Source organism: Rissa tridactyla, chromosome 11 (assembly GCF_028500815.1).
Source record: "Rissa tridactyla isolate bRisTri1 chromosome 11, bRisTri1.patW.cur.20221130, whole genome shotgun sequence".
NCBI classification, from domain to species: domain Eukaryota; kingdom Metazoa; phylum Chordata; class Aves; order Charadriiformes; family Laridae; genus Rissa; species Rissa tridactyla.
The window spans coordinates 5,752,470-5,779,632 of record NC_071476.1 but is presented as its reverse complement, the minus strand read 5'-3'; the positions used below and the strand labels follow the sequence as shown (position 1 = coordinate 5,779,632).

Here is a 27,163-nt window from a genome sequence, read left to right as displayed (position 1 = left end):
GAAGGCTGAACAATCATATACTTCAGACTAGCTCAATCCATATAGTTCCAAGAATAATTTCCAGTGCACATGATAGCAAGCATGTGATAAGCAAAGTTCCAGGAGGAAGTCCGTTGAAAAAATAGAATTATGGGAAACAGACTGAACTGCTAGTTTTATGGACATCGCTCTATTCCAGCACTCAGGCAGTAAACCGAAAATGAACTCCCTCAAAGTTAAAAATACCCAATAAAACTCAATAGGCAAGGTAATTATTTTGACTCAACAGAAGGAGAAGACAGGTCGCTCGTTCCCACAGAGAGTAGCTTACCTTGTTGACACCAAATAGTAAGACAGCTTTCAGTTCACCCGTTTTTTTCCAAAGCTCCATTTTCTGTGACACGGATTTATGATGCTGGCCAAGCCTATACCACTCTGGGCCAAATAAAGACCTAAAGACCAAAAGGAACCTAAGCAGCACGTCCTCCAACAGCCTCTCCGGTGGTATCACAGCTCCCCCAGGGGACCAGGCTGGCCGTCCATTTTACATTCCCAGGACTGACCTTCTGCCCACATCCTATTAATGCAGGTTGCTCAAGAACTCAGCAGAGATTTGCTGGATCAATACTTGTCCTAGGTGTACAGATACAGTGAGTCAGGATGGCACCACAGGGATGAAGGTATCTTCTCTCTTTCTACCTTTCCCTCAGAAAAATGGGAGTGAACACCAGTCAGCAATTAAAGGTGTCGGCTCTAATATTAGAGAATAAATCCATGACAGACATACACTTGAATAACTGAAACTTTATATTGCAGGGGTTATAAAGGTAACATTTGCAATATCAGCTGCTTTTCCCTTACAAGAGACCCACATACTCTCTATGGAAGTTATGATCTTCTATAGGTACAATATAACACTGGTCTGTCACAAAAGCAAAACTAAAAACTCCAACAGTAACATAAAGGAGATATTTATTGTCAAGCAGTATCACATAAAAATAAGTAAGCAAATGCCATAGTAACTAACAAAATGCAGGGGAACGTCTTGTAAATTCACCAGATTTTAGCTTCTGGTTTGGCTGACAGGAAACTACAAAGTGCAACTGTCCTGTGACTGGAGCAGATACGTATGGGGACAATAATCATACCAAAATAAATTAGTTGTAAACAGATCTGTTTACTATATTTTTTATAACCACCTCGTATTTTTTCCTTTATATTTGAGGGTTTGGGCTTGCTTTTTTTTTTTTTCCTCCTCCTAAGAGTCACAAGATTTTTAGGTCTTGGTACTGTAAGGACCAGTTTTCTAAATGTTTATTCTCCAGGCTGCCAATAGCGGTTTATTCCACTGAGAAGATAAACAATTAGCTTAAACAAAGTTTAATGTTACAGACAAATGACTTATGTTTCTGGTAATTACTCAAGTTGGGGAAGCAAGTTTTTTTATTAAACAAATTATGAAATTGCTTGTTTGTTTAGTATTAGTCAAGCATACTAATATTTCAGAGTTGTGTAAATGACACGTTTTCTCCATCCTAGCCAGTCAAACCACAAGATACAAAGCTTGAATTTAACAGTGCAAGTACAGCTCTCAAGAAAATTAAAGCGCCCCACAAAAAAACCCCAACAAACCAGTAAATCAGTCCAGTTACTTTAGAAAAGGTAACGCTGCAGCGTTAACCCATTGCCTGTTGAATAGCATGGCCCCTAACCCATTCTCTTGAAATTTTCAAATAGAACACATTAAAGTTCAAGGGTAAACAACCATATGAGGAAACAACAGAAATCAGCACACCTTTTAAGAGCAGGAGAACACAAAAAACACCCTTAAGATGAGCTGTTTCAATTAAGTGCCTTTATTTCAAAAAAATGCTGGAAGATAGCTTTAGTCCTTAACCAAAACACACCTTCTTGTGACTTGTAATGGAAATCAAGGATTTATTTATAAGCACTGTGCCTTTCGCCACGGAGATGGGAAAGGTACATTCAATGTACCTTCAAATAAGTCCTTCTAATTACATTCTGACAGAATACATCAGGTTCAAGTGAATCATCTTCAAGAGTGACCTTAGCTGGGTGATGGAATCGGCAATTAAAATTCTGAAGTTGCTAATATGCCTGCAGTAACTGTTTTCTAAGTTACCTCCAAGTACCTCCCTTTTTAATGGAATTTGCGTCTGTTAAAAAATTGCTGAAACAGAACTCGGTTTCACAACGCACAGGCCAGCTGTATGTCATTTGGGAATCTGCGCCGGTGTAAATAATCTTGTTCTCCCCAGACAGCCAAACCAAGATAAATGGGAAAACAGCAGTTAAGTCACACCTGATGATCATTTTGTCTTTTTCTAATCACCAGACACTGTAAACTTATCATGTGATTCTACATTCGCTATGTCAATAGAAAAGCTACTAGAACTATTAAATCCTGGTTAAATTATGTATCCCATGAAGACACAGGTAGTTATGACAACAACATTTACTGCAGATAATTTTGATTACATAGCCAAGGGATACACTGAAAATGATAATATATATCCATAACTTGGAATGCTTGAGATGGTTTCCACCGAGCTCTCATGCCTGATGCTCTTCCTCAGTGATGTGATGTTGTAGCCTAGGTTTATTAGGATTGTGTTCAATCAACCAGTCAGCAAGCCAAGTCTGTGGAACAAAAAAAAAAAAAAAAATAATACAAACCACAAACAACATTTTCAGTTTTCTGTTGTTCTCTATTAAGAGTGTGGGAGAATATTAAAAATATCATTCTAAACCTCTGATACAGACACTGTCCTACTGTGCTGCGAAATGAAGACCTTTCAGAACAAATGGACATACAAATAAAAGAACATTTCAAAAAAACAGGTTAAGTCTTCACAGCTGATACTGCTTTTGAACAATTCACACTGACCTTTAAAAATCAACTCTTCTGGGCAACATCCATCATTGCATATGTATAAAGAACCTTCAAGCCATACTTCAAATAATCCAGACAACTCAGTTTTGGAATGAGACTGTACAATATGCATCAAACTGCTTAGTGAAACATTACTCCTGACAGCACTCACAGATCCTTGTAATCATACAAGATATCACACAGGTATCTAGTAATAATTCACTAAAAATGCCAGACCGTTGCACTGAAATCACCTTATAGTACCTAAAACTTGAAAACAAAACATTGTTACTTTTTGAAACTCATCTTGTAAGTTTTCCAGCAAATTGTACTTAAATAGGAATGTGGGAGGTAGGAATGCCCTGAGTCCTCACCTCATCTGCCAATGTCTTGGCCTGGCCTTAGGCAAATTAAGCCTTTGCCTGGATTTCTCCACTTGTAAAGAGAAGGTTTTAACACATCCTTATTTGCTTCACAAGGCTGCCGAGGATTATTTTCTGGAATGCTAAATACAGCAAACTTCATACCGTACCGTGAAATGAAACAATTGATAGAATAGTAGACCAGTAAAGTAAGCAACACTCTCCTCTTATTGCCAGGTAGAAAAAGATCAGTCGGCACAGAAAGAGACAACAAGCAGAGCACTACCACAGTCCTCACAGGTTAGCCAGCAACAGCAGAAGAACAGTAAGAACTCAAGACAGAAATGGAAAACAAACCCCCAAAAAAACCCCCAAATCCCAAAACACAAAAGCCCTTAGAAAGACTATTTGGGAAAACGAGAAATTTTTAAATCATTTGAGACTGAATAAATTTATCTTGTGTTACTTAGGAAATTGGTTGAGACAACCTCTGTGCTGCTAGCAAGTATTTCTGAGTGGACAGATAGTTTCTGATACCACCTCCAGAAATGAAAAGAGAAGAAAAAAAAAAGAAAAAGATAAGCTAAATCACCCAGACTTCAGTTCTTCAGTTTCCGGAAAGATACTAGAAAAAACCCAACATTCCATCAATCTCCCTGTAACTCACCTAGCAGATAACAAACTGAAAAACTAAAAAGCAATAGCCAACATATATTTCTGGGGGGAAAAAAATAATAAAGTTGTATCAAACCAACATTATCCCCCTTCTGTTACAAAGTCACAGACATTATGAACAGGGAAGAAGGAGCAAATAAAACGTTTGCATTTTAGTAAAGCTATTGATACTGCTTCATATGGCTTTCTAGCTTTCTTACAAGCAAGAAAGGAAGGAAAGCATGGTCTCAAAGTTATCATTAGTTACCACATAACTGGCCAGGAAATTGTGCTCAGAATGCAGAGGTTAATTGGAAGCAAAACCAAACAAGGAATTAGAGAAACGTGGCTTATAAAGTAAGAGGAAAAAAATCAATTTTTAATACAGTGAAGAGATGTCTGAAGGGGAAAAAAAGATGGTAATGCTATTCAAATATGCAATAGGTTGATAAAAAAAAAAAAAAAAGGAGATATTACATTGTCTCCAGTGTCCTCTGGGGATAGAAAAAGGAAAAAAAAAAAAGGAACGGGCTAGAAATTGGAGCATGGGAGATTTAGGCTAACTTTTAGTGAAAGCTTTTCCACTAAGTATAAGTAAGCGCTGAAATAGATTGCCTAGGGAGAGTGTAGATTCTCCATCATTTGGAGTGCTAAAAAATAAGCCAGACAAACATTTGTTAGGAATGCTTAGATACAATTGGTCTGGCCTTTGGGCAAAGGGATGGATGAAAAGACTTCTTCAGCTCCATTTTCTAGATTTCTATGGTAACAGCGACAGACATACAGATAAAGTGAAAAGGTTATAAAGCTGGCAAAATCAATGTACATTTAATCTGACCCCATGTATCCCACATAGTTCATAGAAACACCTCTGAAATATATTTCAGGCTTTTTTTCTGAAATGTATCTTTTAGAAAAATGCAATGTTGATTAAAACTAGGTAATGATGTAGAATCCACCACAACTACCAGTAAGTTGTCACACTGATTAATTATCTGCATTCTTAAAGAAGTACTAGTGTGAACGACTTGAACTTTAAGAATACACAAAACATTTACCACATTTTTCCAGATGAAAGAAAGCTAATTTTGTTTAGGGACTGAAAAAAAAAAAAAAACACAACAAACCACCCCACCACCAACAAAAAACCCACCAGGAAATTAACTTTAGTCTTTCCACTAAATGTAATTGAATGACACTCATGGTTAAAAGGAATAATACGTGAGAAGAGGGCAAGATACATCAGCTTGATAACCAGAAAGGGGTCATAAGAGGACAGAAGAACTTTCTATAGGTCAGTTTGACTATTCAAGATAGCTTCACTCAAAAGAATCATAATTTATTTTCCTAGTGAACTGTGGAGCAACCCAAGTAAATGCTAATCAATGCTATATAGTCAAAATAATAGTTTATCCTAAAGAAGTTTGATAATATTAATTTAAATAAACATAACAATGACAAAACATAGACAGCCTTGCTCTGTAGTATTTTACTCAACAGTATAACTACTGCCAGTGTGATTAGCATCTAATCTCACTTAGTATCTACTGTATGAGAGCTACTTCATCTCAAACTCACCTCAGAAACAGTAAATAAAATAAAACCTTATATTTGACATTATATGACAGTACTCACTTTTCCAGCCATGCATAATAACTATGTGTTAGAAAGAGTTTTATAGAAGTCAGCTAAAAAACCTGTCATTTCATCAAGGCTGATTTTGTTTAGTCCTGGCTCTCATTTCATCTGTTAACAAACCAATCAGCTTCTTGAAAGGCAAACATTATTTGATTAACTCATTAGCAGGTAGCTAAAACAGCACAGCTCTTTAACAAAACAGTAGCTTTCCTATATATAGGGACTTTACTAATACAAAGTAAATGTGTCCCAGAGCGTAGAAGACAACACTGATATCCTGTACGTACCATTGGATCTGCGGGCTTCTCTTTACACAGCGCAGTGAGCCCAGCTAGTAATGTAGGCTTCACATAAAGGTTCAAATAATCCCTGGCTCTTTGTCCAGCTGGAATTGGCTCCAAGATCACTGTAAAGAGTAACCACAGGTGTTAGAAAGCAGTCGTAGTGTGATTAAAAAAGGCACTCTTTCAAAGGTTGTTTATATACAAGATGCTGTTTTTCTTAATAAGCTAATAATACATAATGGTTTGGATAGCTTCTCCCACAACAAACTGCAAAGAAACTACCTGAAGCCCTTTTCAATGTCCCTGAGGTCATCTTACTAATTATAGACAATTATGAAAGGGAGGAAATCAGATCATCTGGGGAAAACCTGTATCCTTGAAGATGCACTGGGGGCAGGAGAGAAATAATATATCCCAGGTTTAGCACTTCCTTCTTGCAGTGAGAAGCTGGTTTCTGAAGACCCTAAAAATCTCATCTCAAGTCCAGCTTTGTCATTAGGGTGAGGAGAAGAGACATGTTTCACAGTGGGTAAGGTTTGTAGGGAAGTGCAATATCTTTTATTAAACTACCTGATACAGTTGACAGAAACAGACAAGCTTTTTCTAGCAGAGTTTCCCTTACATCTTTCTTTCAAAGAGCAAAGTCATATTTCGTGTTACATCACAAATGAGATTCTCTCACAGCCTTTCCAGGTTCTATGGCCCATTTCTCTGGCACTTAACTTTGGAATTGCACCATCATGTGAACATCCAGCTGCTGCTGAATAGGAATTATTCAGCCTGAGCCCAAGAAGAGTCAGTCTTCTCAAGCCAACAGGAGTCCCAGAGGCTGACAGTGCCAGAAAGACATGCTGGAGTGTAACAGCTTCTCATTTCCTCTCATTTGCCAGCTTTGTCTGCTCCAATTCCCAGACCAAAAAGTTTGAAAAGTAGAAGCGAACCCTGTACCTATAATGGCTCTTCAGATACCTTTTGGTATGCCTTTCATAGCAGAAAATAACAGATTATACATAGACTCACATTCTCATAAAAAGCAAACAAACCCAAACTCTTCTAAATCAAACTGTATCTAGAGTCTGGACAGAGACAAGTAATAAGAGGGAAGAACACTACCCTCCCAAAGATTGGCAAGGTATTATCTGCACCATTTTACCTTCTGGAAACATGAACTGAATTTCTCTTTCTGCTGTGGAAATGCTGAGACTGCCATGAAGTGCATTCCTCAGATCATCAGTCCCATAGATTGCTCTTAAGCTAAAAGGAAGATAAAAAACCTGCTTGGTAGGCAACTGCAAATCCCTTCCAAGTCTCTACAGTCTGAGAGCATATAAAAGCAATATATATGCATTAATTAACAAGTCATTGGCTTGCTTTTGTTTTTAAGAAAAGTACGTAGCTACCTAAAATTTATGTTCTTGCACTCAGCATTCTCCATAAAATGGGTAAACTTTACATACTAAAAAACAAAGGTGAAAAGCTATGTTACACAAAATTGAAGAGATAACAGGCCACTCCTACTTTGTATCTCTATTGTAAAAGAAAAAAAAAAAAGAAAAAACAGAGAGAAATTCTGGTCTCAATTAAGAGAAAGACAAAATCCTACTGAGTTCACCAAGACCAACCAGTGAGTTACCTGTGAGGGTGAGTTCTCTTAGCTCTTACACTGTTTGATGGTCCAAGCAACTCCTTCCAGTATGAGACTGCACAGTGTCTGGCAAGAACCATAGCGACTAAAGGTCCAGAACTCATATAGGCTGTTAAATTGGGAAAAAACACTTTTCCATATTGGTCAGCATAAAAGTTGCTACATTGCTCTGGGCTTAACTGGAGCTTCCGTTTCTATAAAGTATAAAAGGAAAAAAAAAAATAGAATGAAAAAAACCTTGCTAAATTAAGATAGCTTGCTACCTCAGGTAAGATTACAGACCTCTGCAGTCATACCTTCAAGTGCAGAACAGACACAGAGTAATTTCCCAGTCTAATCTGATTCTCCTAGATCTGATCCTCTTTGAGATAGAGAGTAACAAAGAGCAAGAGTTTTCCAAGTTAATTAAGCAAACAGGCCATTTGAGTAAGATGTGATTTTAGCCTACACAAACTACAGCATTTTATAACTGCTGGATGACTTAAAGTACAGTCAGGGCACTGTACAGAAAAAGTGAAGAGCATTACAAGGTCAGGATTTAATTACTCAGCTGCTCCAGCATAATGTTCTACTTTTAAACAATTTTCTCTTCAGCCCACACCGTTAATTATGCAATTGTTCTATTTTTCATTCAGTAATCACGCTTTATGATTCTCACAATAGCTGCCTAACCTGCAGGAGGCCAGCATTAGGACAACTTTGGGGGGTTATCAGAAGGCACAGGGTAGTCAAGAAAAGAGAAGTAAAGAATTTTTTTTTAAAGTACATTCTTTGAGCCTGAATTTACACAACACAACAGTAACACAAATTCAGATTCCTAATAACTTTGGTGCCAAAAGTCACTGGAGACATAAAAAGATGTTCAGTTTTGGGCCCCTCACTACAGGAGGGACACTGAGGTGCTGGAGCATGTCTAGAGAAGGGCAACGGAGCTGGTGAGGGATCTTATGAGGAGCAGCTGAGGAAACTGGGTTTGTTCAGCCTGGAGAAAAGGAGGCTGAGGGGAGACCTTATTGCTCTCTACAACTGCCTGAAAGGAGGGTGTAGCTGGGAGGGGGTTGGTCTCTTCTCCAGGTAACAGGTGATAGGACAAGAGGAAACAGCCTCAAGTTGTGCCAGGGGAGGTTTAGGGTGGATATTAGGAAAAATTTCTTCACTGAAAAGATTGTCAAGCATTGGAACAGGCTGCCCAGGGAAGTGGTGGAATCACCATCCCTGGAAGTATTTAAAAAATGGGTAGATGTGGTGCAGAGGGACATGGTTTAGTGGTAACTTGGCAGTATTAACAGTGGTACTTGATGATCTTAAAGGTCCCTTTCAACCAAAACGATTCTATAAGACACCATAAACATCCTGTATTAAAATAAATAAATAAATAAAAAAGATCTCTCTAATATTCTGATACATTTTACATAAATAAAACAGCCAGAAAGGTAAGGGAGGAAATTGAAAAGGAGCAAATGTGAAAAAGAGGCATTTGCCAGAATAAGAAAAAAATATTACTTTTCCAGGAAAAACAAAAAACAAAACAGAAAAAAACCCCAACCAAACAAAATCGTATCTAGAAGCGCAGTCGTCGCTCGCTCAGTGCCACAGAGCCAGCTGCCACGGCCAAGGGCGCTGCCGCGGGGCCGGCAGGAGGAGCAGGAGGAGCAGGAGGAGGAGGAGGAGGAGGAGGAGGAGGAGGAGGAGGAGGAGGAGGAGGAGGAGGAGGAGGAGCAGCCGCGGCTGCGGGGAGGTCCCGGCCGCGGGCAGGCGCGAGGGCAGAGCGCCCCCCAGCGGCCGCCCCGCGGAGTGAGCCCGGGCGCTGCCTGCGCGTGCTCAGTCCCAGCTCATTAACAAAGTCCGTCTCCTCCCGCGGGCAGCAAAGGGGCCGGTCTGTTCTGTTCCGCCCCGTGCACCACCACAGTGTGTCCCCGCGGAATGCGGGCGGTTGACGGCGTATGAAAAATACAAATTGCTGTTCAGACGCACTATGCTGAAAGTTAACATAAATATTGTTCCGACTTAGAAACTGTAGTTATTTTCTCTGGAGCGCAGCCTGTTACCTGAAGGATAAGGAATCCTGATCGGAGAATGCAATCCTCTATTTCTTCTTCCTTATCAACCACATCTGGTTTGATGAGGGCCAGAGTTCTTTCCACAAAAATCTGAGGTTCGGGCATTAACATCTGCATCTTGGCTTCTGAATTAGAATTCACGTGCTCCTTCTGTACTGCAATGACACCAGTTCATGATTTTTGGAGCCTGCGGTGACATTTACCGTGCACCCCAGGAGCAGAGCAGATCATCCCCATGTCACAGCCCCCACATGAGATGTTCTCCGGACTAGTTAGTTCTCTGTAGATCACGCTCCCGTTTTCAGCCCAGCAATATTTTGCAGGGGAAAAAAGCCAAAAATTAAATGTTGTCAGCCAATCGTAAAGTGTAAACTAGGCTAATATTTCACTTATCAACTCAGACAATGTATGAGAGAGGCTTTGTCACACGCTACGTGCCAGGGCAACCTGGGTCAGGGGCTCACCACCCTCGGAGTGAAAAATTTCTTCATGAAATTCCACTGCTGAACCATCTGACTGAGCCAGGCTCACCGCGCTCCCGCACACTCCAACCACCAAACCCCAAACCTGTATATTCTCAGGCATGACATTGTGGTGTGGGAGTTATTACCTGGAGCTAGCCTCGGGGTTTTTCTCGATTGTTATTTAATTCCTCTATTTATGGAGTCAAGACAAAGTGCCAGTTTTCTAACTGAGCGGATCAAGGCCATTAGCAAGCTATTAACGTACAAAATTGTTCCGTGAATGGCGGAACCAGAGGGTTTCCTACAATTTGCAACTACAGTGTCCTTTTTCCCCTCTCCCCTCTGCCTCCGTGCTCACAGCTCAAGGTCTCTCTCCACCTGCAGTGGACAAAGACACAGAATCATAGAATTGTTTAGGTTGGAAAAGACCTTTAAAGATCATCAAGTCCAACTGTTAACTTAGCTCTGACAAGTCATAGAATCACAGAATCACAGAATGGTTCGCGTTGGAAGGGACCTTAAAGATCACCCAGTTCCACCCCCCTGCCCTGGGCAGGGACACCTCCCACCAGCCCAGGTTGCCCCAAGCCCCGTCCAGCCTGGCCTTGAACCCCTCCAGGGATGGGGCAGCCACAGCTTCTCTGGGCAACCTGGGCCAGGGGCTCACCACCCTCACAGTGAAAAGTTTCTTCATGAAATTCCACTGCTAAATCATCTTTCTGTCCAGCTGACTGCTGCAAAACCCATCTATAATTGCAGAGTTATACCTGCCCTCTCCGCCGGGATGATCTTTTCTGCACCTATACCTTTGAGCGTCCTCGTTCACTTTCAACTATGGTTGAATGGGCTGCGGCCTCCCTCGGGGAGAAGAGATAGAGGCGAGCGCAGGACCGCCGGGGCTGCCTTTGCTGGGAACCAGGCTGAGAGTACACACACACACACCCCGGGGCGCTGGGAGCAGCGGGGCTGGAGCCGGAGCACCGCGTCACGGACACCGGCGGCCCGAGAGGCCCAGGGCTCCGCAGAGACCCGGAGAAGCGGCTCCCTCTTCTCCACAGACGCCTCCCCGCCGCCCGGCCCGGAGACGGGCTCAGCCCCGCATACCCTGAGGGACCCAACGCCACACCGCCAGCTCAGCCGGTCCCCCCGCCCGTCCCGTCCCGTCCCGTCCCGTCCCGTCCCGCTGTGCCTCCCCCGCCGGCAGCGCCATACCACGCACCTTCCCGCTCCGCCGCCGTTGCTAGGCGACGGCGGGGCCGGCTCCCCGGGCGGAGCGGCCACAAGATGGCCTCCGCGTCCCTCGGCTGCCTGCTCGGCCGGAGAGGGGGGGCAAGATGGCGGCCGGGGAGCCGCAGTGCGCTGGCGGGGAGAGGCCGCCGCTCTCGGAATGCCCCTCGAGGCCGGGAGAGCCGCGGCCTGCGAGCGGATAGCTCAGGGGCACACCTGCCCACTTAGGGACACCTGGTGTGATACGGGAATAAGGAAAAGGAGCAGCATGAGCTACCAAAAATCTCATTTCTCCCTGGCAAATAAAAGCTTTATGTTGGTTTTACTGCACACTCAGAGCTGCTGAGGAGGGAGGCAGAATCTCACAGCAAACGTTCACAAACTGAGGTAATGCTATTTATTGGAAAAAGGAATACACGGAATACAAATGCAAGCCCTTCTTCAGCCTATTTAAATATCAGTATTTATCATGGGAGCGCGCACGAGGTTTCCTGTTTACATGCCTGAGCAACACCAACGGGCTCGGGAGCCTACAGTACGCAGCCTTCCGGCATTCCAGACATACTAACCTGAATCTACAGCGCTCTGATACTGTTTTTCAGCATTTTTGATTGAATTACAGTGTGTATCCAGCGCTACTTCACTTTTATCACAAAACCAAGTAATGAGCAAGAAAACAGTTGCTGTTTTCCTAGTTAAACTATACCAAGGTGAGCCATGAACAGAGCTGGGGAAGCTGCATTCCCTGGGGATTTTTTACCATATTTTACCCTCACTGTGCCAATACCCTCCCTCCCTGCACACCCCGTTTCCCCGTCTCGGAGCAATGACAGGGCAGCCATCATCCATCCGACATGCTCTCCCATGCCTGTAGCCCAGCCTGGTGACCTGGAAACCGAAGCGTTGGGTGCCGCGGCGTCGCCTCCCCTCCGCCCTGTTTACCCCAGGCAGGCTGTGGCCATCTCTCCAGGCTGAACACTGGCCAGCTGGCCCAGCGCTATCGGGGTGTGGACCAGCACACAGCCCTGATAACGACTGAGCTCCCTCCGTGGCCGTGCTGCCGCTCCTTTGGGCCTCATCCCCTCTTATTAATGATTTCTCAAAAATTGTAGGATCCGAGGTGCTGTTACAACCAGCAAATTCAGCTGAAACTGGCCATTGCCCTCAGTCCTTGAGGCAATGCTGACAAAGCGACAGAGAGAAAACACAGGTATATAGGCTTCAATTTTTTAATGAAATCAGACTGAAAGTAAACACAAAGGAGAAAAGAAACCACCACCACCACCTTATGAGTCACAGATGCTGACACTGTGTATCCTGGTTGTCAGAGGAAATAGCAAATTTACTGCAAAAGCTGGTTTTAGTGTAAGACAAAGCCACTTTGCCTTTATCTTTTTCATGAGTAATGTAAATAATGTAAAAATAGAAATGAAAAACAAAACTATACAGTTATTTCCTTGCTGTCAGTTTGAAATATGTTTAAAAAACAAAGACTGAAGTTTTTGTTCACATACCTTAAAAAATAAAGGTTCCAAATGCACGAGACTGAGTAATTCGGACATAGACTTTTCTTCACTGATACACGCACATGGTATTTTTTTCTTTAATCGAGATATCTTATCCAATATTTAATTTGAAGACATTGTAAACACTGCAACTACACAGAGATAATGGGTAAACATGTTTTATTTAAAAAAAAAAAGCTGATCGAAAGAGTTCATCACTTTTTTAGTTTAGTTCAGAGTTAATTTGGCAAGAGTTGTTTGTTTTCAAAGTCAATGAGCACAAGTCTCACAGCCCTAGCTTAGACTGAGCAGCTCAAAGGCTTCCTCAGGCTTCAGAATTATTACATAAGAGATGCTGAATTTAACATCCGTGTAAAACACTACTAACATTAATTTATTGCAATTTCTTTATTGCGTGCATTATTTTTTTTCAGCTAACCAAGCTAAAAAAAAAAAAAAAAAAGTACTTTCTGTGCATCATTATATGCTGCAGCTTTGCTGGGAGCAGGGTCCAGCACACTTCACTCCCCACCACGGGCCCTCGCTCTGTGTCAGAATTTCCCCTCCTTGCTGTTTCCAGAAGCATTTCTGGAGGGCGGAGATTGTCTAATTTTAGTACCTCGGAGAATCCTCCGCTCTCCAATGAGCGGGTGGCTGCATCTGGAGCTGCAGCCAATTACCCCGGGTTTCCTCCTGCTACGCTTCCCACGACGGTTTAGTAACGCAGACTTAGAAATTTAAAGTGGCCCCACGTTAAGAGAAAATAACATTATGTGTTCCCTAACAAAGGCTTATCTTTTTACAGTAGTAGAAGCTCAAAGGTGTCTTCTAAAGCCTTGAATTCGATAAACCTGACCTTACAACCCTGTGTTAATATAATTATCTTATGCATATTATCTTTATGGTGCTTGAAAAAAAATTTTCTGATAACTAAAAGGCTGGTCTGAAGCATCATCCCTAACTTTTGTAGGCCAGGGATGTGACTTTAAGAAAAGAAACAAAGAAACCCAGTAAAATTATGATTACAAGGTAATGAACCGTCACAGTTCTGAATACTTCTCTGGGCATAGCTTTGCTGCTGTATCTTATCTGTTAAGAGGTTTAACAAGCCTTAGTTGTCTCACTTATTTTTAGCTGGCATGGAATATAATAACACTGAAAGATTGTGGCTGCAGGTGCATTTGCATTCTAGGAACAACAGATAAGTAACTTTTTGAGGAAAAATATTATTTCAGAGCTTTGTACTCCAATACTGCAAGAAGGTGGAGAAACTAATGTCTTGTAGACTGTTAAAAAAAGAAGGAAAGAAAAACAGAATGATGAAAATAACAGAGTTAAGAAAAGCTAAATAACACCAACTAGTTGCATTGATTAAAAATGAAGCTTGCACTTCTTTTAGCTTTATTTGTATTTTGACATTAAGCACAGAAAAACGTATTTGCTTTGATAGAAATTTACTAGCTATACATTTACCACAAATACAGTTTTCACCTACCACTGACTTTTTTTTTTTTTTTTGCTTCTGTCTCTCATGATAAATTGTCATACCTACCCACACTACCGGCTCACCTTCAGCACTTGTTTCATCCATGCTCGCTTGTGTAGCGCAAAGTGTCTCTACGGAAATCCTGTGATCAAGCTAACTTCCTCTCCTGCAAGCCAGCGCTCTCCTCCATTTCTGCCTTCCTACAGCTAAACAATTCTACTTCTGCAGTTTGTCTGTCACCTGTAATCCCAGCTAGCTTTTCGTTGCTGCTATCTAACCCTTGTCAAGCCTTCCTTTCTACTTTCCTCTATTTGCTGTCTCACCATTCTCTTTAAAGATAAAATTAATAAAACATTCTCTTGATGCTTCCCCTTTCTACAAGTCTCTAAGCCGCAATAACAAAAATCTTATCTATGTGTCTTTTGTAACTCCATCATTTGCCCTATTAACCTCACCCTATTTCACTTCCTGATCTTCCTCACACCCACTCTTTCATTTATTCACAGCTTTGGTCATTCAGTCTGCTGTGACCCCCCCAGCACCCACACAGATATGCTTGTCTCTTTGACATTTAAAAAAAAAAAAAAAAAAAAAAAAAAAAAAGCCTTTGGTAGAAGTGCTTCTTGTCTTCTCACTTTTACAAGTCTTCCAATCACATTTCTTGTCCAGTTCTACCCTAAATCCCCTTCAAACTTGGTTTTGCTTCCCTCTCATCATCTGAAAGCTGCTCAGCCCATCACCAATCTCTTCCTTGGCCTTCAGTCACGTTTAGCATAGCTAGCTAGTGTCCTATCTTAGCTTTTCCAATTATTCTCACCTATTGCTTCTCCAATCACTGTTTCAGCTTGGCTTGTCAGTACCGTTCCTTGTACTTCTTTCCCTTTTCTACAAGGGCAGTGGTGAGCACTGGTCTTGACTCTCCTCCCTTCCATTCTAGCTCATAGATCAACATCCTAATGGGCTAATAAAGATGTGATTGCCTCATTACTGTCTCCTTTCAAACTTCAGGTGTCTCCATTGCAATTTAAAGTCTTGGTAATGAGCATGTGTTAGACAAATGGTCTGCCTGAAAACCAACCACTTTACTGAGTTATTTTACAGCCAACTGCGCAAAGCAGGAAAGTGGGCTTTGGGCTCAGATTTGTCTAAACTGCTGTGGAGATGTCAGCCAAGATGCAATCTTTGTTATTTATTGGCATGGCTGGGAATCTTTCTCAAGCTCTCTTCATCTGTTATTGTTGACATCATTTTCTCTGGCCTCAACAATAAATCATCCGCTTCCATTCAGAAAGCTTTGCAACACGTCTTTTTTAGTTCTTCAGTTTAACTATGTTAGTTCTATGCACCTTTCCAAAGAAAGTCTTCTCTATCACACACAAACCTGTTACTCTTCAATTGGAAGTCCATTCACACACTGATCTGGTCCTACGTACCTCTTGTTTGACGCTGAAAGGAGATCTCTTTCCTGCCAGCTGGTACAACTGAATTCCACTCCAGTGCTCTCAAATAAAGACCTTCCTGGCTTTATCCCACGGTGTTGCTCAGGATGAGCTCTTGTTGAACACCTATAGAGGTTGGCATTAACAACTTATTTCCTATAAAGCTCCCCCTCATCTGTATATAAACATTGTGTATGGATACTGCAAATGATAGATATTAGGCTTTTACCTAACCTTGTGGAGCAGAAACACTTGCACGGGTTTGCTCTTTCATTGTTCCACATAATGTTTAACATAATACTGGCTTGGATTATCCCTGAGGCCACTAAGAGATAAGGATTCATTGTGATACTATCCACAATGAATAAATGAATGTATGAATAAACCAATAAAAATCTTTTATTTAGCAAATTACAAGAGGCAATCAGTTAAATAAGACTTTTTTTGAAGTTATATTGTCAATGCTTCCTTAAATTCATCTTCTCGTTATCTTAAGTCCATGTAGCTGAAGGCATCCTTTCTGCCATTGTCATTTTGAGCAGTTACTTTCAGCCGTACCATTAAAATCAACAGGATTACTCGCATAGTTGTTATTATGAGTAGTAAAATTTATTTATTTATACTGTGCATAAAAAGTAACTCAGACAAAAGCTTCCTATGCCATGGTATTTTGTATTTAGTAGGCAGTCTGTGACCTGAGATACTTACAATAAATTCAGACAAGACAGGCATAGGGTGTGGGAAAGGGATAAATTACATCAACAATTTCAAGGCAGCGAATGATATGTTGGTTCTCTTTTTTTTTTTTTTTTTAAAATAAGGGAACTAGAAAAATCAACACAATGGAAATAATGAGGAAACTGAGACAATAAAGAAGAAAGGGAAGGAGGCGATGAAGACAGCTACGGGACAAAACTGGTGTGTACAGACAGCAAGGGTGGGGCTTGGAGTAAACAGCAAGTTTGATAGAACAGCAAAATTAGGCCCAAGATGAGAAAGTCCATACACAAGTAAAATTCAATTACATTTTAGTCAACACCATGAATAATCGTAGTAACTACAGGATTAAAAAAATGGCAAACAGAATCATAGGTTTTTTTTCTCAGCAGTAAATGTGTCGTGTTAAGGAGAATTACCACCGAAGAATGGATGTGTGTATTTTTCTTTGATTTTGACAGGCTTTGAGTGGGGAGTGAAATGTAAGACCAAAACCCAAGTCACAACCCAGAGGAATGTGGCACGATGGGGCCTGGTGTGACTAATAACTGTAACAACCCATATTCTCAAGTTTCTCAGTTTTCGATGTCTAGATATGTAAAGAGTGACTTTGTTAGTCATGCCAGTGACAGTTCTCAAACCAGGCTGCTTAGCCAGTCTACAACCTGTCAGCCTGCTGTTGGATATGGGGCATACAAGGCACCAGCTATTAAAATGGGGCAACTGGGAATCACAGAGGGCCTTGGCAGTTGGGAACTGCTGCTTGGAATCGTCAAGATGAGAGACTGAGATGGACCCGACCAGGAGAAATGGGCAGTTGGAAGAGTACAGCTTTAAAGAAGCACTGTTAAGCAGAAAAAGGATAACACATGCCAAAGTACCAGTGCAAGGGCTATGAGAGAAAAAACAAGACAGGTTCAGCAAAGCAAGAAAAGAGAATTGGGGGAAAAAAATAGAGAAAAGAAAGAAAAGGGAAACGTACAGAGAAGTCCAAATGAAATTACAATCATTCAAGTCCTCAGCAAGGCTTGATGAAATACAAAGGAGCTGTTTGGGGCAGTGAATCTTGCAAGGAAATTAAGTAATAACAATATCATCAAAAGCACTCAGGTTACATCCATTGGCTGAGCCAAACTTACATGACAGACTCATATATGCTGCTGCCAATTTCAGTTTACTCTCAGGTGCTGCTCTATAGTAGATGTAGTTCTGCAGTCAGCTGCCTCAGCTGCATACATAAAAACCTGCCAAAATGAAGGTGGACAGGGCACAAGGGTGGTAGCATTTACCACTTCAGCCATCCCAGTTAGATCAACCTGCAAATATCAGTTTGGCCTTAGTCACCTGTAGTGACTTAAGCAAATGTGTGATATTTTCCAATTGAAGCAGACTAACAGCCCTATATAAATTATTGCAGTCAGCTCACAGACAGTGGCTTTGTTGTTTTTAATCACAAACCATACCTTTTTGGTACAGACCTGGTGCATTTACAAGCTAAGCCAAAGCTGCCTAAAAAAAAATTGAAAGGCATTCTTTTGCTGGATGTGGGGTAAGTTTCTCTGAGATGGTGTAAATTAGGACAAAGAATATCTTATGAAAAATGCCTTTGCTTCTAACACTTTCTTTAAAGTTTGATACAAGAAAACAAATTTTAAAAATATATTCTCATAAAGATGAGTATCTTTACCAGATAACATATACAACCTGTCCTGCGGACATCACAATTTTGAAATGTACTGGTTAGGTACTCTTTGTACTGTCTCTACCAGACCTAAACTCATAAAATGTTCTTTCACAAACTTTAGCCTAAAGAGCTGGTTGTAGAGCTTGTCCATAGTGTACCCTGTCAGCAGACTAGGTTGAGATAAGTATCTCTAAAGATAAAGTTCTGAGCTGTTGTAGCATAGGCTGAAAGTGTCGCAGAATACTTACAAATTAATTATCCTTCTCAGATAAAGCACCTGGCTGACACATCACACATATTACACTATGCTTGTGTGTTCTTGAAGTTACTCGTGTTGGGCACTTATTTTTAGATTACTTTTAATATGTTTCCATTTGTGAGCAGCAAAAATATGAAGGGGAGGGGGAAGATTTACAAAAGCAAATAGCCATTATTGCTGAGAACTTAAAATCCAGAAACTGTAAGAAAAATCAGTTGCAAGTCCAGTAACAATTATGATGCAGTCTTGCTGTATGTGTGCATGGGTATCAAAGCAGAAAGCTTGGCTTGGACCAGTTAAAGTGATGCTCCTGGCAAGTACCACAAGCATCAAAGCAAAAGTGGCTTGAAATTCTTGGCTATAGTGAGGAGCTATTTTTCTTACAATCTCCCAATACTAAGCAAAATTCCATATACTTTTTTTTAACTCTTCCCCTTAAGAGGTCTGCCTTATAGCATTAAACAATGGATTTAAAAATAAAAAAAAAAATCAGGCCCTTACCCTCAATATACCATGTTGATTTTATTTTGTATTGATCTTTAACACTCTGCTTGTGGTACTGCTGCAAAGCTTACAAAAGCAAACCTAATGTCCCCTGTTTTACCAAGTTACTACTTCAGAAAATGAATCCTGTAGAGGATAAAAGTGCTTTAAAAGCAGTTCACTGAAGGACAGCCTGGACTTTAGAACAGATTACTCAACAGCAAAATATATCACCACTATTTATTTTTATTCACAAGCAGCTATGTGCACTCTTTCTGAATTGTAATAGCAGATGAAAATATGTAAGTTGAGCCAGAGGAGATGTTTGAGAGAGGGTGGAGCAAGCAAGTAATAACATATGCATTCATTATTACAGAAAGTTAGGTAATGATTGTTACTTTTTGCCCACAAGCAAGGGGCTGCTTTTTTTTGTGTGGCAGTAAGCTTTGGTTGTCTATCTAAAAGCCAAACTCTGTCCCTTTGACATAGGCAGATGGCATATGAGGTATACTGTACAAGAATTTGAAGTATGATTACAAGGAGCAGTTGCCTTCTGCACTTTTCACACACAACTCTTGTCAACAACGTTGATGTATCCTCGGGCAAAAGGAATTAAGGCCTAGGCGCGTGCTCAGGGCTCCAGCTCCCAGAGTTATGTAATAATCGAATCTAACTTTCCATTAAAAACAACAAATCCTGGCCCTCTCGGTCGCAAAACCAGCAGAGCTGGAAACATTAAGTAAATCTCTGGTACTGGAGTAACTGACTCAGTGTACATACCACGCCTTCAGCTAAACCAGCGCAGCAGCACCCTCAGTGAATACCACGCTTCCATAACTTCACCGTGCGGCGCCCGCCGATGCGGTCGGGCCGAGCCAACTGACTCCCTTGCCCGGGGCCCTCAGGGGTTGGACTTCCTCCCTGTCACGCCTGTGGCTTTCATGAAACGCCGGGCGGGGACGGTTACCGTCCGCTGGAGCGGGCCCTTCCCCCCCCGGGAGGCCGCCCCGGCGATGGCGGGGAGCGGCAGAGCCGCCCTCAGCGCTGAGGCGAGAGGCCTCCGCGTGCTGCACCGCACCTTCCCTCCCAGCCCAGTCCCGCGGGCCGCCATTCGCCTCGCCCCGCCCGCCCCCCGCGGCGCAGCCAACAGGAAGCGCCGAACGGCATGAGTGACAAGCACCGACGACCAACGAGGAAGCACCTTATTGCTGTGTGGCTCAGGCTCCGGCGGTATAAAGGCGGCCACGCGTTAAGACTCTGGGCCGGAGAGTACGTGTCTCAGGGGGAGGAGAAGGTGGCGGCGGGGCCGGTGCGGAGCAGCCGAGCGCCGCTGGGAGGGGTGTCAGCTCCAGCGCCTGGGGGATTTTAATCCGATTCCGGCCGGCCCGGATTTTATTGCGAGCGGGTTTTAAAGTGAGTATGAGCGGGATGGCGGCGGAAAAGGGGGGAGGGGCGGGAGCGGACCGGATCAGACCGGCCCGGCGGGGGGAGCCGCCTGGCTGACCCGCGGGCCGCCTTCCTCTGTCACAGGCGCCTGTCGTCCCTCTCGCCTCTGCGGACGGGGCAGCATGTCCGAAGCGGAGCAGCAGTTGGCGGCCGCCACCGGCGCCACCCAGAACGGGCACGAAGCGGCCGAGAACGCCGGAGAGCAGCAGGCCGAGACCGGCGGGGCTCCGGCGGCGGCGGGCGCAGCGGCGGCGACGGCGGGAACGGCGGCGGCAGGAGCCGGCCCAGCGGCGGGAGCAGCGGGGGCGGCCGCCAGCCAGAACGGAGCCGAAGGCGACCAGATCAATGCCAGCAAGAACGAGGAGGACGCGGGGTAAGTGCCGCGCCTCCCTCGGCGGGCTGAGGCGGGAGCAGGCCGCGTCCCCCCCTCCTTCTTCCCCCGCCATCCCCGGGCGCCATGTGCGGCGGCGGCGGCAAGGCCCCGGCGGCAGCGGAAGCCAGACGGGGTGGCTGGGGCGGTCGTGCGGGCCGGGCCCTGCTGCGGCCAGCGGGGGAGGGTGGCGGGCGGCCCCGGAGCGGAGGGATCGCGGGCGGTGAGGCGGCGGGCCCGCAGCGGCAGCGCGTCCTTTGTTCTGGAGCTGCCTTTTGTTGGCGCCATGTGGTGGCGGGGGGAGGGGCGGGCAGCGGGTTTGTTGCCGTCTCACGCTGTAAAATGGAAGGGGATTTACCTCGGCCGGCTTCGCCTCCCGCGTTTTTCCTCATCCTTTTCCCCCTTTCTGACGAAGGGAGCAGGTGGAAGGAGTTGTTTTCTCTCGGGGGGGGGGGGGGGGGGGGGGGGGGGCGGGCGGGCTGCGCTGGTTCAAACTTTGTGGGGATCGCATGAGCCATCGCCACTGGCGTCGGTGTAAATGCGAACGCGTTTTGTGTAACGCATCTAAAAAAAAAAATAATCCTAGCTTTGGAAGCTAGTCGGGGTAAGCTGTGTATTTTTGGAGGGAGTCAAAGAAAAACCGCATGATTGAGACGATGTGTGGTGTGTTTAAACCAGTAAGAGCGATTTTGGTGTACGTACTTGCAGCATTGTCAGAAAACAGCTTATCTCTCACGAGTGATTTCTGGAGGAGTCAGTGTAGTTTCGCTGTGTTTTGGTAGTGGCATCCTTGTGTACAAAAGAGCCATTTCTTTCCTATCGTAGTTCGTCTGTTGACGAATATATGTGCTCGACTTGAAAATTACCTGCCTGTTTCTTAAGGGGGTCTTTGTTATTCAAGCTACCCCGTGTATTTAATTGGAACTCCCTTTGTTATCCCTGGGCCCTGAACCAGAGGGTCAGATCCCTCAGATCGAACAGAGAGCTGAAGCCACAGTAGCGTAATAAAATTTGGCTGTAAGGGAAGGAGTAGAACTTGCACAAGTTTCCTTTAAGCTGGGGCCGGATGTACCTTTTGCAGACACTAGAAGAATTGAGAACCATGTCTTTTAGCTACGTGCGAATTTTCTTTTTACCTTTTTAGTATTCTGTCCTGCAAAGTGGGTGATACTCTTTCCTTTTCTTGCATAGGAGGTGACAAGTTTCAGCCCCAAATCCGTGTGAAATAAAACTCCTAAGAAAAGCAGTTATTTAGTGGGGTTGACCTATGTGGAAGACTTAACGCTGTGCTAAACCAAGAGCTGTCCAAGGCAGAGTTCAGCATACTGATGTTAGAGTGTTGTGTTAAGAGCTGAAACATGCTTTCATTTAGCAGCACTAACACACTTGGGAGGAAAAAAAGAGTCTATAAGAGTGCAATTGCCCAGCTTATGTGGGTTCTGAAGGCAAAGCCAAGTACTAAGAATTTGGTCTTAATTTCAAAGGCTCTCTATTGTGTTATTTAGATACATGTAGGTATCAATCATTCCAATTAGAAAACAAAGGACTGTAAATTACAAAATGTAGTATTTAACTACTGTGGTAAGAGGTGAATATAGCATGTGGCAATATATTTGTGTGCACCACTGCCCCAACCTGATGGCATAAAGCAGCTAAAGCTGCCTCCAGACAAATTCCTGTCATCTCCCAACCATTGAATCTCTCTTAAGCATTAAGTCAATGATGACAGGGTATGCTATAGAAAACCACTGTCAGTTTGTACAGATTGTAGCAGTCATGTTTGGTCAGTAAGCTGTTGTGATGAGGGGTCTGTCATGTTACCTTTCTTTCAGCTGTTGTTGAAAGGCTTAGTAAACTTTGTAAGGCCTTTTCTGTAAGGCTCTATTGCAATGGCTGTAAGAAGCACACACACAGACTTTACTTGGACCCTATGTATCATGCTGCACTTGTTAAAAGTGCACAGCTTGATCTTCTGAAAAAATAAAGGTTTAGCCTACAAAAGATACGGTTTCATCCAGTTTAAGGAAAAAAAAACATAGCGCCTGCAGTTTTTTTCCTCATGTTGCCTTTTGAACATAAGTGGAGGCTAGTTTTAGCAAATAAAAGTTACACATAAACACCAAAAGACGATTTTATTTAGGCATAGTCTAGTTTCTAAAGTGCTGCTAGCTTCTAGTGCCAAATCTAGGTTGCTCTAAACAGAGTAATAACAACTTTAACTGCCTTAGTCTATAGTCAGATAAAGAGGCTCGAATGCTTTTAAAAGCTTAGTTTGTTACCTTGGAAACTCTGAAAATAGAAAATACAGCCACATTATTAATATTTTAATTTGAAGCGAGGCATTTGAAAAGTGCCTTATTGACTGATCGGAGTTTTGTTTGGTAGCTTCACTTCTGTATTGCGCTTCACTAGGATTTAGTTCTTTGAGATGCTTCAGGGGATGTTTTGTGTGGGAAAGTGGGCAGGAAATACTGTATTGGCCTTTCATGAAAGAAAGACTAACAGTGGAGATACTCCTTTAGTACTGATGAAGACAGAACTAGATTCAGTAACTAAGCAGGAACAAGTGCACAACATAGTAGTTAAGACAGGTCCAAAGTCCCATCTGTTGTGTGTGACTGTTCTTGGAGGTTGTAGATACCTGGTTTAAATTTTGTAGATCCTTTTTAGGACTAAAATTATTACAGCCATTTGTACAAATCCCAAAAGACCTCAAGTACTTTGTTTTTGATTCCTTATTCTATCCTGAATGCTTTCAAAGCAGTAGGAATGATCCTAGATTCTTTGCAAAAACTGAGTTGGCAGTATTTGATAATCAATACTACTTTGTTGCAAATAACAGAATATTGTTGAAAGAATGTAAGTTACTGTCAAGGAATATTTCAGATTATGTTCAAAGAACATGTGTTATTGGCAAGGAGATTTCTTGCTGTTTCTTATATCCTGTAATAAACTTCAGGGTGCATTGTGTCATTCCCTCAAAAAGAGGGGAGAGAAGCCCACCCTTGTGCACGCCCATCCATCCCATAGTGTTACTAGCTTTTGACAAGATGCAAAACTGTTTAACTTTCAACAGTTGGTCCTGTTTCTGACAATGCTGCTGAGGTGTGTACCACTGTGAGCATCTTGCTGTGTGTGCTTTTCTGTAATACTTCCTGAATCTAAATGGCTCTTTATCTCTCTGACATTTCAGGAAGATGTTTGTTGGTGGCCTCAGTTGGGATACAAGCAAAAAAGACTTGAAAGATTACTTCACCAAATTTGGTGAGGTAACCGACTGTACGATAAAGATGGACCCTAACACAGGAAGATCCAGAGGCTTTGGATTTATTCTCTTCAAAGAGCCTGGGAGCGTTGAGAAGGTGAATTTAAGCTTCATATTCCAGATTTTTAACGTGTAGGGGAAACTTTGCAGCTGGAGTTAATCCTATCAAACTATCTTTCAGGTTCTGGAACAGAAAGAACACAGGCTAGATGGGCGACTAATTGACCCCAAGAAGGCCATGGCAATGAAAAAGGATCCAGTGAAGAAGATTTTTGTTGGTGGACTAAACCCAGAAGCCACAGAAGAGAAAATCAGGGAATACTTTGGAGAGTTTGGAGAGGTGTGTAATGTTCTCTTAGTGAACACTAAAATGGTTGCTATTTAATTTACTAATAATTTGCAAGCCGCAAATTAAATTAACTTCAGATGTATCAAGCCTTCTGTAACTGATCCAGAGGTTTCTCATCTTGAGAGCAAGGAAGGCACCCACTGGACTAGATGCTTCCATTGCTACTTAGATACCCTTGCCTTTAACTCAAACCATTTTATCTGATGTTAAGATTGTTTTTAGGAGTTATAAAATTGAAACCTCTGGTCTGAAAGACAATATTAATATAGAAAGAACATTGCAACTTTGGTGTTGCATAATACGCATAGGTGCATAATACTTACTTTCTGTTTTACTGTCCTAAATGCTGTGCATTTAAGTGTTCTCCTAAAATACAAGTCTGAAAACAGTATTTCATGTCTTCAGATCGAAGCAATTGAACTTCCAATGGATCCAAAGACCAACAAAAGGAGGGGGTTTGTGTTCATCACTTTCAAGGAAGAGGATCCAGTGAAGAAGGTTCTGGAGAAGAAATTCCATAACGTCAGTGGAAGCAAGGTAGAAACTTTGACTTGTAAATTTTTGTCCAATTCATTAAGTATAATACCACTACATCTACAATCTGAAAATAATTTTGTAGACCTGTGATTTCAAGGTACCCAAATTACAATAAGAACTTGCAATTTATTGCAGGGGTTTTGTGGGGTTTTTTTTGTTTGTGTTTTTTTTTTTTTTTGGCTACTGAAATTCTTTGCCAGTACTTGGGGCGTTAATACTTGCTGTGTTTTAGGGGCTTTTGTATGTAAAATGTCTAATTGCATTCATTAAATACATATGGAGAACCTGGCTTAATTATGTATCAGTCTAGCAATATAAGCCATTTCTACAGATACATACTTACTTTCAGCATAGAGCACTTGCTTAAATTAAAGGCTTACAGTCATGAACTTTGTAAGCAGCTGCTTGAAACTGGCTCTGTCTGACACGGGGGCAACTTCTGGTGTCTTCTCTCAGAAGCCCCCTTCTGCAGCCCTCCCTGGTACCAAAACCTTGGGTCATGTAAACCCAATACAAAGAACCACAGAATAATGGCAACTTGTACCTGGTCATCTGGTTTTGTGAACCACTGTTAAAGTGGTGTGAGGTGCTCTGAACAAGCTGTGACAGTGTTCATCTGTGGGAATAACTAACAGAGGCTCATGTGTTAAGCTAATGAGAAAAGGACTAGAGGCAAATGATGTGTGCTGGCTGGAGGTGTCCCTCTTCCCTTGCTCTGTGGCCAGCGTTGACCATATGCTAACTTCAAAGCCCTGTTAGATCTGGTCATACTGTCTGATACAGTGACTTAAATTGTGTGTAGTTTAAGAGTGATCTTGACAGCATGGAATAAACTTTGGCAAACCTAATGTGCCGGTAGTTGTCAAGACACTGTAGTTAGTGATAAAGTTTGTTTTCAGGAGAGAAGAATGCTTATGTGCAAAGGGAGCTGAGAAATCCTATCTGGTGTATCATAACTATGGCTTGTTTTTGTGTCAGAGTGATAATAAAAAGAGCAGGTTACCTTAAAGCTCCTGTGTGAAGAATTCCAAGCCAGGCTTGCTCAGGTGCTGCTATCACAGGGAGTTGTTCCTTTTGCAGTAGCAGTAACTTCCACCTCAAACTGCACAGATTCAGGAACTAGGAAGCTGGCTGACAGCTTGAACTGCAGTTTGGGAACCTGTCTTGGAAATGTCATTTCTGGTTTTGTTTAGCTGTTCTTAGTATTTGATAAGTGATGACTTCAAGTGTTGGTAAGTCTACATTACAGTCCAACACAGATGCTCAGTGTATATATAGGGTGTACTAAGGCTACCAGGAAAACTCGTTCTGGTGCATTTCTCAGAGCCTTGTTCATTCAGTGCAGCTCAGGTGGAGTGGTCCAGTAGCAACAGCCTTGTCTTAGAGGTTGTGTCAGGATGGAGGGCAGCCCTGTGGCTCCTACAGGAGCAGTGGCTATGCTGAGGTGGCCTCAGCACCTCTTCCATGGGGGAGCTGATAGTAGAGAATAGGCAGTATTAAAATACTCTGAAAGGAGTGGCCTGCTTTGTATGGCCGGTAATGATTAACCTTTCTCTTCCGTGGGGAAGTTTGTGGTAGGGAATTGGCAGTATAAAACTCTGAAGGCAGTGGCCTGCTTTGAATGGCCAGCAGTGACTTACCTTTGTCTAGGTGGCATAACAAATCAGATATTTCTGGATGTGCATTAGTCCTGGTCACATAATGGAGCAGAGCATGTACACCTCCTTTGCCTCTAGAGTAACCTCTGATATTCCTAGGTGGTTAGGTTGGGTGCTGCTGCTATAAGACAGTATACACACTCTTCCTTGTTTTTTATTTTCAGTGCGAGATTAAGGTAGCACAGCCAAAAGAAGTATACCAGCAGCAACAGTTCAGTAGTGGTGGAGGAAGAGGTAGCTATGGAGGAAGAGGCAGAGGTGGAAGAGGCGGCGGTAAGTACTACATGCACTACTTTAGTATGGACACATTCTAAGTAAGTTGTGTGTACTAAAATGGGATTTTGTGGATGGTTTTCCCTTCTATAGCTCAAAGTCAAAATTGGAATCAAGGTTATGGCAATTACTGGAACCAGGGTTATGGGAATCAAGGATACGGCTATCAGCAAGGTTATGGTGGCTATGGAGGCTATGATTATTCAGGATATGGGTATTATGGATATGGACCAGGCTATGATTACAGTAAGTAAAGAGAACTGTATTGGGTATAAGCAAGCGTAACTAATTAGCAGTTTAATGCATTTGTTCTCTTGTTCATAGGTCAAGGCAGTGCAAATTACGGGAAGACACCAAGACGTGGTGGTCATCAGAATAACTACAAGCCATATTGATCAAACTTATTCAGGTATGCAGTGGCATGGTCTCTTTTGGAAAATGACTGCATAGGTTTTGTATACAATGCTGTAGATGGATATTTCAGTT

At 42.7% G+C, this 27,163-nt stretch overlaps 2 protein-coding genes across 24 annotated transcripts in view; one reads left to right on the top strand and one right to left on the bottom strand.

Annotated features, from left to right (window-relative positions):
- Positions 1-835: 835 nt before the first annotated feature.
- On the bottom strand, positions 836-20,053 carry NME5 (NME/NM23 family member 5). Of its 16 annotated transcripts, none has more exons than XM_054217735.1 (10): positions 19,560-19,889; positions 17,493-17,597; positions 15,631-15,762; positions 12,721-13,997; positions 11,776-12,388; positions 9,504-9,670; positions 7,444-7,649; positions 6,964-7,064; positions 5,814-5,932; positions 836-2,640 (listed from the first exon to the last, which is right to left on the bottom strand). In XM_054217735.1, the coding sequence occupies exons 6-10, from the start codon at positions 9,630-9,632 to the stop codon at positions 2,554-2,556; spliced, it is 642 nt and encodes a 213-aa protein (XP_054073710.1). In that variant the 5' UTR covers positions 9,633-9,670; positions 11,776-12,388; positions 12,721-13,997; positions 15,631-15,762; positions 17,493-17,597; positions 19,560-19,889; the 3' UTR covers positions 836-2,553. The 16 variants fall into 16 exon arrangements, with proteins under 16 accessions (XP_054073710.1, XP_054073712.1, XP_054073713.1 ...); XM_054217737.1 differs by having other exon boundaries at positions 9,504-9,665; positions 12,095-12,388; XM_054217738.1 differs by having other exon boundaries at positions 12,149-12,388.
- The window catches only part of HNRNPAB (heterogeneous nuclear ribonucleoprotein A/B), a 30,581-nt gene continuing 23,456 nt past the window's right edge, over positions 20,039-27,163 (top strand). For 4 of the 8 annotated variants that reach the window (XM_054217728.1, XM_054217730.1, XM_054217727.1 and 1 more), the window contains exons 1-7: positions 20,041-20,192; positions 20,310-20,598; positions 23,789-23,957; positions 24,042-24,200; positions 24,615-24,746; positions 26,569-26,677; positions 27,002-27,086. In XM_054217728.1, coding sequence (XP_054073703.1) covers positions 20,348-20,598; positions 23,789-23,957; positions 24,042-24,200; positions 24,615-24,746; positions 26,569-26,677; positions 27,002-27,072 — 891 coding nt within the window. In that variant the 5' untranslated portion in view covers positions 20,041-20,192; positions 20,310-20,347 and the 3' untranslated portion in view covers positions 27,073-27,086. Of the gene's footprint in view, positions 20,193-20,309; positions 20,599-23,788; positions 23,958-24,041; positions 24,201-24,614; positions 24,747-26,568; positions 26,678-26,770; positions 26,924-27,001; positions 27,087-27,163 lie in introns of all 8 variants that reach the window. The other 4 variants (XM_054217724.1, XM_054217726.1, XM_054217725.1 and 1 more) reach the window with 2 other exon arrangements.

Bases quoted from the DNA above. Each gene is read 5' to 3' on its own strand.
- NME5 (XM_054217732.1), bottom strand. From the start codon at position 12,768: ATGTCCGAATTACTCAGTCTCGTGCATTTGGAACCTTTATTTTTTAAG. The intron at 7,065-7,443 runs GTAACTCACTGG...TCTTCCTTTTAG, and splicing joins AAGAGAACTCACCCTCACAG to CTTAAGAGCAATCTATGGGA. The intron at 5,933-6,963 runs GTAAAATGGTGC...TACTCTTTACAG, and splicing joins TCAGTTCATGTTTCCAGAAG to TGATCTTGGAGCCAATTCCA.